Below are 17465 nucleotides of genomic sequence, written 5' to 3'. Positions count from 1 at the left end.
TTCGGGATCAATTCTGAAACTTTTGCAAAATAATGTAAATTGATTATTAAGTAATAATCCTTGCTAACCATGGTGGCACTCATTGCTGGTGTTGTAAAATCAATTTCCTGTTGCTAGTGATACTTGCATGATGCTATTGTGCTTGACATTTTAATGGGACCCCCTTCAAAGCCTACAATTTTGTGCCATTGTATTTTTACATTTGTTAGCAAAACGAGCCATTTAGATTCATCCTTATCAATATGTAAATGGGGTACTGCATTAAACTCCTCAGGGGGCAGTGCTAACTCACCTTGCTAGTTATGTTTAAAGTGCATGCCTCTTCCGTTGATTTGCATCTGAATCATACCATTTTTGCAGGTAGAATTGCATCCATCTTCCCCTAAACCGCCTGAGGTATTGATGCGAAGACCTTTTAATTCTAATATTTCTTTTTACCTTTGCAGGGCACTGACAGTCATGACTTTTCCTCTGATGCTCCTACAGCAAAAAATCACCCTTTACTGTGACAGCTACTTTGAACCTCTGGCACTGGTTGGAGCCTGGTACACAGCAAGAAAATGCATTGGATTCCTGCATGGAACTTATAACCTGTTAAGAGTCCATTTTATCCCACGTCTATTCAGACAGATTGATTTCGTCCAAAGGTATGGAGCTTGGGCTGTTGTTACAGGTAAGATATTTAATGTAAGAGAAGCAAGGGGCCCTAAAGCCTAGTATTCCACACTTAAATCGCTAAATGAATTTAAAACACACACATTTTTGGTGCCTTGAAAAATGTATGAACCAAAAGTAGTCTCTATGATCCCATTTAGGTAAATACTGTTAGAGATGAGCTAGAGTGGCAACCAGTGAATGACACCTGCCGAATTGAAGGCAACAGTACTTCTTTTTCTGCAAACTATTGTGGTGGTACTTTTATTTATCTTCTTCAATGAAGTTTTGATTCCATTATCCAAATTCAATGCATGTTTTGCCCCATGTGGCTCCCGGGTCTGGTGCTTTTTCAAGGCAAATGAATTGTTGGTTTGTGTTGTAGTGGGATGGTCACATCGTATGATCCCTCTGAAGGTGCAACAACTAAAATGCAACATATGGTCTGTACTAGCATCAGTGCTACAATATTAACCTTTTACGGTACGTTGGTAGTGTCATGTGTACATCAAATACAAACTAGCCAAGCCACACTCCAAAAGAAGCCTTCTGGCCATGCACTCTGGGCCAAATGAAAAAGGAAACAGCTACATGATAATTTCTGCTTAATTGGCTTTGATTTGTGCTGTGTATAAGGAGGTGTATGACAGCACATTAAGAACAATAATACTGTGAAACCAGAAATGGTGTCAAAAATCAAATCTTCAAAAATATAAACTTTACATGCTTTGCATTAAACTACAAAAAATATTGTTAGAAAAAAGCAGGTGGAACCAGGCAAAAATATGCACCCTCCACAAATTACTACTGTTAAACATTTTCCATTTTCACTCTATAACTTTAGCACTACTGACATGTCTGCACTGTCAAAATAAAATGGTGGACTAATGGCACACTATCACATTACAATAATATGCATGTTTAACTGCTTCACAATAGGGCAATGATCATTTTATACCTAAATGATGTGAATATGCAACTCCAGCGCAATAGAACGATCACCCTATCTTCTACCGTCTCAATAACAGAATATATATATATATATATATATATATATATATATATATATATATATATATATATATACATACATACACACACCATTATATGGAATTCCTTACAAATATTAAGGTATGAATAATATAATATAATTTAAATTCTTTTAATTAGGAATTTGAATATATATGCATTACAAATCAAATGATAATTAAACATACAAAAAATGCATTATTAACATTAACAGTAAAGATTAAGAAACATATATTTAAAAAAAATGAAACTTAATTTACAAATAAACATTAACATTTCTTTTATAAATAATATAAACTTTGAAGGAAAAAAAGAAAAATACAACAATAAAAAATAAGCAACAATAGCAAAAGATTTGTGCTTAAAAGTAGTAAGATTTACTATTCTAACTCCTACTTGAACAAAAGTAAAGAAAGTGTTGTGCTTTGTAAGAGTTAGATTTACCATTCCTACTCCAATCTAAGGAAAAGTAGGAAAAGTGGTGAACTATGGAGAGGTTCTAGTTGCTATTCCCACTCCAGTCTTAGCAACAGTAGGCAGGGGTGTAGCTTCAGGTGGGTGTTTGGGGTGTAACACCCTATGAATAAATGCATTTGTGATTTGATAGTTTTGTCTGAGGGCCCTGAGTCAGGTCTGCTATCTCAGTGTCAGTTTTTCTCATCCTAAGTTAAGAATGGAAGACAAAACAGTTACATTTTATGTAAGCAGGAGAGAGAGGGAGAGACAGAGATACCCATCTAGTGGCTGAATTTCAAAATGTCAAATCAGATAACCTGGAATCAATACCGGCTTACCAGCTTGTTCAAATTATGTGATCCTAGGCAAGTATTTTATTTCAGAGCCATCTTTTTCATTATTATCACATATGAGCACACTTATAAATACTTGAGTTAAAAATGCGCAGTGAGGATTTAAGGCATGGGAAAAGTGGGCTCTGGCCCAGGCTCCCAGCCTTTCAGGGAGCCTCCTGATAGATTGGGCTCTGTTATTCACACAGTCCTGCCCTGATGACCTTGAAGGATTTTTAAACACAGATCGTTTTAAATTACCATTTCCCTTTAATTTTAAAAATTCCTTTTAGATGAAAGCAGGACCTCACATATGGGACATGGCAGTGGGTCGAAAAGATTATTTTTCAATAATATTGGTAAGCTGTCGCTATATAAAACACACAATACTCTCCCTGAATTTTAGAGGGAATTTGGACCGGTCTGTCTGTGCAGTGACAGTGACCTGGCCAAAGAGGGCATGAAAAAGCTGAAATTGGACCATAAATTCAAAGCTGGTCTGAACAGGGCCCCCAAAATCCTTAAGATGTCCCTGAGGATGTGTGCTGTACAAGCACCTCTCGTATTTGATTTAAAATACTGTATTGTTGCACCATCTATAATCAATCAATCAACAAAGCTTTATTTCGACATGTAATATCATAAAAGCACATTTAGACATAAAACACAATTCAGAGTAATGCATTTAAAAACAAGTCGTAAAAGAAACTTTTAAATACAATAAATATTTTTTAAAAGTATTAAACTTGGGCAGCTTTGTAAATATTATGAAACATTAAAATTAATCAAGTAGCCTTCTGCCTGATCAGCCATGCCCAGCCGAGGAATTTAGCCACCCCGCACACTATAGTAGTATTAGCGTCAGTCTTGAGAATTCTAAGTGCAACGGAGTGGTCCCTCGTTCCAAGCTGCATGCACACAGGTTTGAGCCATTTCAGTCTGGGTTTTAAATAAGCTGGGCATACAAAGAAAAGATGAGAGATATTCTCAGTAACACCTGGACAATTTGGGCAATCGACGGGAGTCTGGTGCGGGGGATTCCACCTACTTGTACGATCACGGAGGGGAAGGGTCCCCAATCTGAACTGAACAAAAAGTGATCTATCCCTAGGCTTCGTAATAAAATCTAGGTAAGGTTCCAGGCGGGGCACAGCCTTGTGCTGGCGAAATGCCTCAGTCAGTCTGCCTGGGTTTGGATCCCTCTGCTCCTGGAGATTGGCCCATGCCCAGAAGGCTCTCTTGGTTACTTCCTTTGATAACGGAGCCCCAGAGTCCCAAGCTGTTGTGAGGCCTGTTGCCACCAGAAGCTTCTTTATGTTAACAAGCCAGCCTATTTTATGGGCTCCATGAAGGTTCATAACCTCTCTTAGGCCGTCAGCGTATCTAGAGAGCTCAGGGGTACGCCATAGCCGTGCCCAATATAGAAGAGGACGCAGAGTGACTAGGTCTTTAATAGATCGCCGGCCCAAGTCACTCAATAGTGGCTTGGTTGGAGTGCGCCTTGGGAGCGATAGAAGCTCCCTGAAAAACATGTTTTCTCCAGTAACAAGTGCATCTACACAACCAAAACCCCATAATTCTGCACCGTAAAGGGCACAGCCTACAGCTTTGGCAGCATATATTTCCAAAGCGGGAGCAATGGGTTTAGTAGTGGAAGCACGAAATTCCCTCCCTAGAGCTCCTACTACCCGCCTATGGTTTAGCACCATTTTGTCAATATGAGGCTGCCATTTGAGTTTATCAGAGATTCTAATCCCTAGGTAGTCGAACTCTTTAACACGCTCCAATGGCTTCCCATCGAGAGTCAGGGTGGATCTAGATGATCTGCTCGGGTTGAAATAAAGGAGTTTGGTTTTGACAGTGTGGATGGCAAGGCCCTTCAACTTGCAAAACAAAGAGAAGCGATCCAGTAGCTTCTGTAATCCTGCTGGTGTTTTCGATATTAAAAGTGTATTGTCCGCAAAAAGTAAAGCAGGGACTTTATCCCCCGCCAGGACAGGGACATCAGCATTGAGTTCAAGCAGGAAAGAAACTACACCATTCACAAAAAGTGTGAAAAGTGTAGGGGCCAATACACAGCCTTGGCGGACCCCTCTATTCACCGGGATTTTATGAGTTTTTTGCTCCTGAGACCCCCATCTAATGCGAGCATAGTTACCTTCATGCATCCGAATCAGGAGATTCAGAATACACCGAGGAATCCCCATCTCCTCCAGGGTCAGCCACAAACGGTCACGAGGGACCAGGTCAAAGGCGGTCTTGAGGTCAATGAACGCCAAATATAGGCCGCCCTTGCCAATGATGACCACCTTCCAGTATAGAAGCACCAGCCTAAATGCCTGGTCGATCGTGCTTGTACAAGTCCTAAAACCCGCCTGAAACTGTGAAATTATATCATTATCGTCCGCCCATGAGTGGATCCTCTCCAGGAGGACCCTGCCAGCCAACTTCTGTCCAGTGTCAATAAGACTAATTGGGCGGTAGTTGGCTGGGTCCCCCCTTGGACCCCTCTTGTAGATAGGGATTACCTCGGCTCCCTTCCAAGAATTCGGTACCGGCGAGCCCTCCAACAAAGCATTAATAAAAATCTCAAAGTAAGAGGCCCATCCCTCGACGTTGGCTTTAAATAAATCACTCGGGATACCATCTGGTCCCGGGGCCTTAGCAGATACAATCTTATTGATGGCTGCTTCGACCTCCCTTTTCTCTATCCTAATAAATGAGGCCTGATCAGGATCAATAGGTGTGATCCCAGCTCGGGGCCATAGGCCGCCCATTTGCTCATCCCCTACATATAATTTCCTAAAGTGCTCAAACCATTCCCTATCCGTTATGTGGTTGGGAATTTGGTCCGGTTCGCAGCTATTAGATCTTCTCACTATAGACCAGAAGAGCTAGGCGTTCTTTGAGTGGCATGCAATTTTTAGACTATCCCAGTGCAGCTCTTCCCATTCCTTCTTTGCAGCTACAAGGGCCTGCCTATAATGCAATCTTGCCAGCCGAACATCACCCGGATTGTTAGATTTGATGGCAAGGACCAGGCTATCTTTTGTCGATCTGCAATTCCTATTAAACCACTTCTGTGCTGGCTTAACACTCGTCTGGCGCTTTTTGCTGTGATCAAGAAATAAAGTGCCGATCGAATCTATAGTTTCCACATAAACTTTTACTGCAGCAGCAGGGCCAACCCTATCCCTGCAAACTGCTGAAAGCTTAAGAGTCTGATCAGCAAGAATTTCTTCGAGGGTGGTTAGTTTTAGGTCACTCAAGATAAATTTAGGCCATTTAAAGAACCTGTTACAGTTAGATGGTAAGACTGTCTTGGTCAGCATTCGTGTTCCAGAAGAGGGAGTGAGCTCTTTCCTATGCCACATTTCCGACATTTTAAGGGACAAAACGTTGTGATCACTATTTATTGTTGGCATAATAGCCATATCTACAACAAATTTCCATGCCCTCCTGTCAACCATTATATAGTCAATTCTGCTTTGGCAGGGGACCCTATTAAAAGTGTTGGCTCCCATTACGTCAGAAATTGTGCGCCCGTTGACAGCTCTTAACCCAAATTCTAGCGATAGAGCATTTATTTGGATAACAACCATCTATAATAAGAATCTAGGCCATATATAGGGTTCACATGACTACTGAATTGCTTCTTAATGCACTAATGGCATTGTCATTGGGGAGACAAGCCATGGATATTTCTAAAAACTATAATTTTTATTGAATGTCTACCTATGCAGTGACATAATTTGATGTACTGAGGTGAAACACTCCGACATAATAAAGAAATATATATTTTTGAATTTTTAGGAGATTGTATCATATTTTTACATTATGTTTGATGCCTGCTATACATGCCAAAGGCTTTCATGGCTCAGATGGTGCACGGACTCTTGAGCAAAGCCAGGTCATGACTCAGCCCGCCATATTAATTTGCCTGCACAACCTCCTTTATTTGCAACTCTGACTTAGTACATGTGGCGTCAGTCTCTTGATAAAATTATTTGAAAAAGGTGAAAACTAGAAACATTGTTCCCGACCCACATGCACTGATTTAACATTTCGACCATCTCTACTATCAAAGCTGCTTGTAGCAGAGACGAAGAAGAGTGCTTCCAGTTAAAATACATTTAAAATAAGTGAACCCAGGGCAGGGACTCAAGGCTGTTGTGTTGTACATGACCGGAGTCATGAGTTCCCAGGGAGAACTGCCAGGCCTAGGTGGGACAGGTAGGGGCATAGCTCCGGCTATGGTGCTTTAGGTGTGACACTCCTCAAATGCATTCTTGGTTTAGTAGTTGTTTCTAGGGGCCCTGCATCAGGTCTGCTATGTATGTTTTTCTCATTGCTGTTATTTCATTAAGAGGTTATATCTGTACCCATAGACATAGTCCTTTAATGGGTGCAAATTTACTACGTTTTGGAAATCACAAAAATTGGCAGTATAGAAGTGAAAAGCTGTGGCAGTCTCAACTGGCAAATTAGTGGCCCACAAAGTGATAGGATGAATGCTTGCAAATAATTTAACCAGTGGTAATTGCTCGGAATATCATTCCAACCCATCAAGTTCCACCCACTGTTCCATCTAGACAGAGTCCCACCTAATGCAAATCAGAACTGACCCTGTTCCTCATGGATTCAGCTCATCCCTCCATCCTGCAGCCTACTCCTTTATTAGTTGGGAAATTTGAGATACACACCCCGAATCTCACTGACTAAGCTTTGCCCCTGAGAGTAGGGAAAGTGTTAGACTTTGAAGGGGTTAGATTTGCTATTCCCACTGCATCCTGAGCAACAGTAGTGAAGGTGTTCAACTTTGGATGGGTCAAATATAATGTTCTCAATCCAACCTGAGCAACAGTAGGAAAAGTGTTGGGGTTGGATTTACTATTCCCACTCCAGCGTAGGCAAAATCTGGAAAGGTGTTGGACCTTAAAGAGGTTAGCTATACCATTCCAATTTCCCATCATTTACAAAACATTTAAATATCTAACAACATAAAAATATGCAAATATATATAAAAATATACATAAGTAAATAAAATTAAATATAATAGAACAAAATGAAATGGGATAATACAAAGACAATTTAACCAATATAAAACATAATACATACAGTTAAAATTAATAACCTTTCACCCCCTACTACCCAAAAAATCATCAACACCATTTTCTAAAATAAATTAGAAGTAAAATAATAATAACATTTCATTAGTAATTAAATAAACTTAATAAAATTAAAACAAATAAATAAAAAATCAGTTTAAAAGGTTTATTATTTGATATGCTTGTAAACGAATCAACAGTTAATTATAATACAACAAATAATTGACATAAATATGTAGTGAAATAATTGACATAATGAGTCATCAAGTAATATTTTAGTTAGCTTAAAACCTATTACAAAAATAGCAATAATTTATATTTTAAATTTGTTCCCATATTAATCCCCTACAAACCCAACAACCCACTATTAAATTACAAATAAATAATTATACTTCAGAAAATCTCAATTACACATTAAAATCCCAAAATACACATAAATAAATAAAAAAATATACAATGAAAACAATAAAATAATTAAATAGTTAACATAAATTACTAATTAAATATCTAATTAACATACCAAATGAATTTAAAATAAGAACAATAATTTATTATTTAAATACCTTCATACCCAATTTCCCTACAAGCACTGTATGATCACCATCTCGACTTGGATGACAGACAGCTGTTTGAAACTAAATACAGATAAAACAGAAGTACTGCTCTTTAATCAATCCTCTCCTGCAGGGTCCGAACTCTGGTGGCCGTCGGAGCTAAATCCTCCACCTATCCCAGTTGCTTCTGCTAGGAATCTTGGGTTTAAATTTGATTCTTACCTCTCCGGCAGGGCCCAGTTTCCTCGTTGTGCTTCTGGAAACTGAAAGTCTTGTGGCGATTCCTTCATCTCCTGCCTATGGATTGCAGGAAAAACTGTGGTCCACGCACTAGTAACGTCTCAGCCTGACTATGCCAATAGCCTGTACTTGGGTCTCCCAGCTTTTTTGAAACTACAAACTATTCAAATCGCTGCGGATAGGCTCATTAGAAATGTGCCACTCCGCCACCACATCTCCCCTATCTGCGTAGCCTACATTGGCTGCCTGTCAAAAGGAGGATAGAGTTCAAGGTGCTGTCCTTTGCTTATAGAGCAACTAGAGACATTGACCTACGATACCTGAAGCAGAGACTCCAGAAATACCGCCAGACAAGGGCTCTGAGATCTAATCACCAGGAATTACTTTGGATTCCTCGCTTCATAAAGGCCAGGATTGGCGGTCGAGCTTTTTGAGTGAGAACTGCTTCTCTTTGGAACTCCATGCCTGATCACTTACGGAAGGCTAAGTCAGAACCGTTTGAGGTAGCCGTGTGCTGTACAAATTGCAAAAAAAAAAAAAAAATTTTTCAAAAGCAATAATATATACATAAAAAACAATATTCTTACTTTTTATTACTTTGCATTATGTTTGACACACATTGTTGCACCATGATATTTTTTAAACTGTATTGTAGTCATTCACCGTATATGGACAGTCAGTAGCAGCAGATTCAAAGAGAACATACTTTCCAGCATCCTATAATCAAAATACGGTTGGATTTCTTAGGTTCTGAAAATGAAGAGTCCCTCTCTTAAATGAGAAAGGACTTTTTGTACCGAAGGCATCATTGAATAAAGCCATAGTGAAGGTAATCTTATTATAGATCACTTTGAGCTAAGTTCCTCTGAGTGGAAGATCGTGTACCAGCCAGGAGCCGGTCAGTGTTTACAGAACTTTGAGCTGAGAATAGTGCACAGAGCAGCATAGGTACCTACTCTGATCAATGGTGTTATCAGTTTGCAACTGAACAACACACCTTAAAAAGCCATTGAAATGGACTGCAAAATTGGTAGGTAGTAGGGATCACTAACAAGCAGTAATCAGCTACCCAACTGATAGAGTTGACAGGTATGATAAAGGGGCACTGTTTGGAACAAGTGATTAATGCAGTGATGTCTTTGGGGGTATAAGGGTGCAAAATATCACTTCTGCTACCCCAGGCATTTTGGTGAATCTGAAACTAAAATCTATCTCTGAATACAGAGTGACTTGCGATGCCTTATGGCATATTGTACCCCACAGACCTGCTCTCAGCCTGTCACCTGCTCGCCGTTCTCAATGTGAGAGTGGAAAGCATGTCTTTGAGCAGGGACAGGGAAGTAAGGAGCAGATGGTGGTATGAGAGGTGGCAAGATGCACGTAGGATTTTTTTGTATTGGCATGAGGTGTGTACTGCAGAGGGTGTATGAGGAGGGTGGCAGGATGCCAGTTGGAAAGTTTTTGTACTGGAGCACAACAACGTTATTGTGGAGGGTGGTGGGTGGCAGAAGGTGAGGTATTTTTCATTTATGTTTGAGAGAGAAGGGAGAGTGCGAAGACATGGTGGAATGGGTGGGTGGTGGACTGCACCGGCTATTTTTTTTATTTGGACATAAGAGGGGAGGATTTGGGTGGCATGGCACAGCTACTGGTAATTTAATGTTTTGTATAGGTGGATAATGTTGAGGGTGGTGTGGGGGAGTACCTTTATGCATGTATGAGATTTTTCAATTTTGGGGAGGAGTGGGATGGAAAGGGGCGGGTTTGGTGGCAGGATTCCAGGTGTACGATGGGGCAGGAGCTGAGGCAGGTATGCTTTGTTTGGGTCCCCCATGACTTCTCTACCCTTGCAGAGTAGTGGGAAATGAAATAGAAACCATACATAAACTAGAATTGTAGCTGGGTAACTGTGGATAAAGGGCATGTTTTTCACATCAAGGTTCTGAGTAACATCATAGAAAACTTTAGTCATGCTCTTGTTCTATATTTAGTGTCACTCACAACCCTTCAGTGAAAAAAACATGCATGTTATTCACACATACCAATTTATATAGGGGATACAGGAGCCCCTGCTGGACTTTCTAAATATATCGCAAGTCGCTGAGGAGTTCCATAACGGTATAGAGAAACGAGGCCGAAACTCCAATGTGATTTGCAATATCCTTATCACGTATGACAGGGTGCATTTTATCTCATATAATTTATGATCACACCATCATCTTTCCCACAAACCACTTAAAACCTTGGTGCACAGAGCTTTCATATGAAAGAGCGAGTATGTTTGCAAGCATGAAGATTAAAAAAAAAACATATAGTGCACAATAAAACCCATCAAAACCCTGTGACATATTTGTTGCAAACAGATCAATACAAGTAGGATTTCTTTTTTTTTTTTCAAAAAAGCTACAGTAGTTCAGATTGTGTAGAAAAATGCAGAAAGATTCTGGCTTTTCTTTAACTATCTGTGGAGTTTCAAAAATGAACATGTTCTTTCTGCTTGTCATTGTAAAGTAGAAAAATAGAGCAGGAGAAAAGTAATGTACAGTTTTTGTTGCTAAACAGCTGCTTCATTTATGCTCAGTGACCTGACCTGCCTTTCACCTCGGTTGCTGGCTCTGGCAGCCTGTAATAACTTATAATAATTGAGTTCTGAAGTCTTTTCTTTATAATCGGTGACTGGCTGTGCCACAAGTCACCGATTATATATAATACATGGTCACACTATCACCTTTCCCACAAACCACTTAAACCCTTGGTGCGTAGTTCTTTCATATGAAAGTTGAGCATGTTTGCAAACATGAAGAATGAAAATAAAACCTATTGTGCAAAATTAAACATCGAAAACTTTTCAGATATTTGATGCAAACAGATATTAGAATCAGTTCAATACAAGATCATTTAAAAAAAAAAAGCTGCAGTAGCACTGAATGTGTAGCAATATGCAGGAAGATTCTAGCTCTTCTCTATTTAAAGAGTGCAAAAAATATGCATTCTTTCTCCTTGACCGGACCTGACCTGCCTTTTACCGCAGCTGCTAGCTCCGGCAGCGAGGATTGTGATGGCAGAACTCTACTGTAATAACTTATTACAGTCGAGTTCTGAAGTCTTTCCTTTATAATCTGAAGCAAAGTGCATCACAAATCACAGACTATAAAGTAATTAGAGACTGGCATTGGTACAGACATTACAGAATCCCATGTATTATAAAGAAATTAGAGACAGGTGAATATACGGCGATTACAGACTCTCATGTATCATAATAGTATTTGGGTCATACTGAGGTCTTGTGAAGGTCTAGACCCCCTCGTGGACCGTCACTTCTGCCACTGGTGGGGGGACTCCAAATCCAAGCTCCCCACGTGCCGAGAGGTGCGAACACCGAGAGCATGGAAGGGGGTGGGCTGCCCTCCATCGAGTGCTCAAAGCATTACCGGCTTCCCCGCTGCATTGAATGCACCAAGGTCTTGTGGGGATCCAGAGCCCCTCATGAACTGCCATTACTGCCGCTGGTGGGGGGGACTTCAAATCCTGGTTCCCCACATGCATGGGGATGTGAACACCGAGTGTCTGCAAGGGGGCAGGGCTGCCCTTCATTTAGCCCTCACAGCGCTACTGGCTTCTCCGCTGCACTGGTAGTGCCGAAGTTTTGTGGGGGTCCAGAACCCCTTGTGAAGTGCCACTACTGCCGCTAATGGTAAGATTCCTAATCCCAGCTCCCCACGTACCCAGAGGTGTGAACAGAGAGCCTGCAAGGGGAGGGGGCTGCCCTCCATCGAGCGCTCAAAGCACTTCTGGCTTCCCACCTGCGCAGGATGAATGAAGCTGCTCCTGCGCAAAGCCCGGGACAATGGCAGTCCCATCCTGCACCAAGAAGAGGCTGGGCCTCAACATTATCAAATCTTGCAGCTGCTATGAGGAAGGGTAAGGCCACAGAGACACCTAACAGTTAAACATTCTAAATCTAAAAACCCAACTAACAAGCTTTTCATACCAAAAAGGATGCTTGGGGGGTGGGGGCAAGCACTTTGGAGCCCATAGACCATCTGATAGAAGAGGTGGAATCCATATCGAATGTTAAGGCATCCAAAGGGTCTGCTGTGGCAGGTAAGATTCCAGAGATGTTCAGGTCGAATGTTTCAACTACCAAAGTTGGTGCTACTGTAACTGGAACCCTAGCACCTGCTCCCATAGCGGACGCTATATCTCCTCAACATGCTGAGCAGCCGCTGTCTCCTACAATTGTAGTTTTTCCCAACATTCCCTGTGTTAACAGGCTTGCTTCCCTGACAGTTGAGGAACCAACAATAGCCCCTCCGGATGTTAGCTTCATTCCAACTGTAGCCTCTAAAGTAGGCTTAACTACTAATGATGGTTCTCCCTGTTCACCACCCATTGACGATAGCTAGACTCAGCTCCATCTTAAACTGGACAAGCTGTTGGTTCTGGTTAATGCATTGGTTGAAAGGAGCAATCCTGGCTTCAATACCCATACAACACTACATACTTTAGTAATCCCAACAGTTATCATTTACCTGGGAGCAAGCCGGGCACTATTGTGAATGCTACTGAAAATCCAAGAGGGCAGGCTGGCCCCCAGGTTTACTGCCAGCCATCGCCCACTCTGCAGGCTTTGAGTACCAGTTCAAGTATCAGCACTCACAGGTGCAATGAAGGTGCGAGTCCAGGGAAGGATCCTCGGTACGCGATTCCAAAACAGGGGTATACTAATCTTCCCAGGCCGGTGCCAGCGTCCAATTACATCGGGAGTTGCAACAGTTGCAACTCTGGGCTTTTTGTATCATCATTAAGATTGGGACCAAGTAGAAATGTTATCTCTTCTGTGCCTCCTAAGTCAAGCTCAAATGGACAACCAGATTGTCTCTTCCATAATCAAGGGGGCAATTCCTGTAGACTGGTCTATCCTTCTTCAGTTCCGAAACTGGAGAAGATTGCCTTTGAGGACTTCGAGACCTTAACCAACAAGGTCATCGACTTGTTTTGGGTTAAGCATGGGTCTATATCAGTGATACAATCAGACATTGTCTATGTTAAAAGATGTAACAACGGCTGACTCAATACTGATTATATAATGGTGTCTCTAAGTAACACTTCATTGGTGGATGGTTTAATTAATTCTGAGCTCCGCACAAGTCACCAAAATGGATTGACAGTCTCAGCTGTTAAGGTGAAATTGTCCCCACCATTCATTAATCATTCTACTATTGCCAATCTACCTGCCCTGAAGCAAGCTGTCTATCAACTCTCATTGAGGTTCAGTTATAGTGGCCATGACGCGCCACACCAAAACTCTGATGTGAATTTGGTTGATTGACTACAACACTACATGTGCTGCTGTCCCTGCTAGATTTTCGCCTAACCTGGGTTCTTCTGAGGCCTCAGATGCAGCTAAGGAAGGACATTTCTACCTCCGGCATTGACTGACAGGTTGTGGTTGGGATTGCTTTGTGTAAAGTTGAAGCAGTCATTCAAGAGCAAGTGGGTCTGACACTGATTATTTGAATCCTGGCTGGGATCACTTCTAAACTATCTGACCCAAAGTGGACCTCTTTTTTTGGGGCAAATGATATTTGCATTTTCCAGGAGACTTGGCCTGTGAGTAAATTGTTTGGAAATGATTACTCCAATTATAGTGTAGAAGCGAGCCCCCCACAAAAAGAAGGCAGAATGATGGGAGGTTTAATTATACTGGTGAAACATACTGTTGCTTGTACGCACATGCAGAATTGACTCCCCCGATCTAATGGGGCTTCAGTTGAAATATCCCTGAGGACTGACTATGGTTTTATTTAATGTTTATGCCAGATCTGTTCCCTCAGGTAATGATTGAATGAAATTGGCTATTTTAGATAACTTGATTGTCATCTATCGACGCAGTTTACTTTCAAGAGGGGCCTTAGTACTAGTGTTATCAATTACATTCTGCTAGATGTAAGATTGTGGTCTTTGCTCGATGACATGAAAATCATCCCCTACTTAGATAGTGATCATACTCCTTTGATTTTAAGTCAGAAAGGAGATCTGCTTTTGAGGGGCTTGTCAGCGTGCCATTCTGTAACATCGGAGCCTATCTTAACTAACAACTTTAGGAGAATTTAAGGGCCCTGGGTTGTGGGTAACTGTGAACTGTATGCTAAAATTTTCTATCTGTTTGTACACTTTTTTTCTGAACAGGATTGTACTTCCCCATCCACAATGTTGATATTAGCTGTTCATAATGAATGTTTTGAATCCCTGTAGCGTGTTTTTGTAAGGAAGTCCTTCTGAATAGATCTACTCCTAAAAGGGGACATAATTGGTTCAATGCAGAGTGCAAAACACTGAAAAGAGAGCTCAGAAGAGCTATAAGGGAATGTGACTGCCGAGATATACCATCACTACAGCTCAGATACAAAGCTGCACTCATTAGAGCCAAACACGAGTGGGCTGATAAGAACTGACAGGACCTGTTAGCTGCTGAAAAGTCCAATGACAATTGATCATTTTGGCACATTGTCTCCCACGAGAGCTTGGATTATGTCAGTACTCCATGTTATCATATCCAGCCTGATACAAGGGTAAAATATTTTTCCAAATTGTACGCGAAACATGATACAGCTATTGCTCCATTTTTTGCAGTAAAGTCAAGTGATCCAAATCTTGAACTGACATCGATTGACTAAGGGCCTGATTACGAGCTGTGCGGTCCATCGGACCGACAAACCCATGGTGGCGGTCCCTGGACAGCCAGACTGGTGGTCCGCCTGCCAAATTACAAATATGGCGATGGGACCATCATAGGACCGCCACAACCGGAGTGCATCATGGATCTCGTGGTAGTCAGAGATCTTAATATGCTTGGCAGGGCCTCTGTGGCACCGCAGAGCAAATTAGGAGTTTCCTGACCGCCTCACTTTCAATGGCGATAAGCCCACCATTAAAAGTGCGGCAGTGAGGAAACTTAAGGGGCCCTACAGGGCCCCCTGTTGCCTCAGGGCCATGGGATGCACTGTCTGCATGCACCCCGTTTCCTGCACGGCATGGACTTTACAGTCCATGCCGTGCAGGAATGGGCTTTGGAATTCCATTTGCAGTGCCTTTTTAATAGGCATCGATGTGGAACGCCAAATGACCGCATGGCAGACCAGGAGAAAATTCCTAATCTGGCGGCTGGTATGACTATGGGTTTGGCAGTTCTAGAGTGAGGTGATGGCATGGCGGCCCCACAGGACTGCCAAACCCATAATCTGGACATTAGTCTTTAGCCTAGAAGACACCTATTTGGCTATTAATAACTGAAGAGCAGCAAAAGCCACTGGCACAGACCACAAACCTGAGGATCTGTATAAATCAGAACCCATAATTTGGGCACTGTACATCAATCTCTTATCAAATACAATTGCTGCAGGGATGAAATTCCCAAGACTTGGAAAGGGATGGAAACAATTGCAGTATATAAGAAAGAAGACGCTTCCAGTCCCTCTAACTATAGGCCTATAAGCCTAATGGACATCTTGCAAAAAATGTTCGCAAGGCAGGAACAAGATAAACTGCAAACTTGGATGGATGACAATAGGATTTTGTCATCTCTCCAAGCAGGTTTCCATTCCAAAACTAGTACCTGCGATAAAGTTTTCAGGTTTATGTTGCTGTATTGGAAACTTGCGCTGCTCAATAAGCAAAAATTGTATGTTGCATTTGTAGACTTGGAACCAGCATTTCACCTTGTGCCCTGTGAAAAACTGTGGGAAGTCTTAATCAAAATGGGAGGCCCTGTGAGCCTGGTGAAACTGATAGCTGGACTGCATGTGGATAATTACACTTAGGTCAGATGGGGGAAACAGGGAGAGCTAACTAGCAGAATCCATATCCAGCATGGTGTACAACAAGGGTGTGTACTCGCACCTATTTTTTTATCCTTTTACATCAAAGACGTGGTTAGTGTACTCCAGGCGTGCATCAATGACTCTCCCGTCCTAAATGGGAATAAAATCCCAATACTGCTCCATGCTGATGATGCCTTACTCATTTTAAAGACTCCGATACGTCTCCAGAACCTGGTGGATTAGTTTCTGTCTTTCTGTGCTTCCCGAGGATTAGAACTTAACACATCCAAAACAAAATGTATGATATTTGGGAAGGGTAAATCTAGAACCAGCATTTTGTTAAAGTTGATGATGAGCCACTTGAGAGTGTGCATAGCTTTGATTATTCGGGCGTCAGATTGACAGACACATTGTGCTGAGAACCACAGCTCTTCAAAAGTTATTTGCTTACAATCCAAAGATCGAAAGCCATACTGAGAATCTGTAAGCAGACTCAGTCACGTTTATTAAACACAGCGTTGGAGGTTTATCATGCCAGGGCAAAAAGTGCTGCACTCTCAGCTTGGCAGTGGGTGAAAACACATTAATGAGATCCCTCATTTTGGTCCCAACCAGTGCACCTCTTGTCTTTTTGTTCTTTGACCTGTGGATAAAAAGAATCTCAGATGTGGCAATTTAAAAACCCTTGATGTACTGGTTACACTTATGGTCCACACCTCAGTTAATTGACTATTGTAAGGCATTGAGTGAACCCTTGAAGACAAATAGTGCTATCAAAATCCCATGGCTGGAACATATTGCAAATTGGTGTAGGACACTTGGGTTGTCCAACCTATGGGACCAGCCAGAGGACATCATTAAGGCAGAAGTAGTTGCTCTAAAAATGAAGTATTGGGATTGTCAACTCGGATAAAGGAGAAAGATTGATTCAATTAAAAAAGAAAAACACTAGGACACAGTTGCACGCACAGGTACTGCTTGAATATTTAAAGACCAACACCATTCCAGTAGGCCTCCAAGTGAAAAATGTCCCAGTGATCTTTATAAATGATAAACCCTACCTCGTAGACTTCAGTGGTATAGGGACCAAATGTTCACGAGATTGGATTGTATTATCTATCAACACTGCACTACGTATCAGTGAAGAGGAGTTAAAAGAAATAAAAAGATTAGAAGAAGAAATTGCCAGTGATTCGACTATCACAGATGCTAAGGTACTTTTGGAAAGTATCAATAAAACCTTGGTTGAGTTCAAAACACACACAGTAA

The 17465-nt window shown here is 41.5% G+C and overlaps 1 protein-coding gene across 4 annotated transcripts in view; it reads left to right on the top strand.

Moving 5' to 3' along the window:
- Positions 1-17465, top strand: part of LOC146776239 (inactive hydroxysteroid dehydrogenase-like protein 1) — a 529540-nt gene that overhangs the window by 270973 nt on the left and 241102 nt on the right. For 3 of the 4 annotated variants that reach the window (XM_085638277.1, XM_085638278.1, XM_085638279.1), the window contains one exon: positions 447-673. In XM_085638277.1, the coding sequence (XP_085494403.1) occupies positions 460-673 (214 nt within the window). In that variant the 5' untranslated portion in view covers positions 447-459. The remainder of the gene's footprint in view (positions 1-446; positions 674-17465) is intronic. The other variant, XM_085638276.1, reaches the window with a different exon arrangement.

Source organism: Triturus cristatus, chromosome 12, assembly GCF_964204655.1.
Source record: "Triturus cristatus chromosome 12, aTriCri1.1, whole genome shotgun sequence".
NCBI classification, from domain to species: domain Eukaryota; kingdom Metazoa; phylum Chordata; class Amphibia; order Caudata; family Salamandridae; genus Triturus; species Triturus cristatus.
The sequence above is the reverse complement of the archived record's forward strand: the minus strand, read 5'-3'. Positions and strand labels throughout refer to the sequence as shown.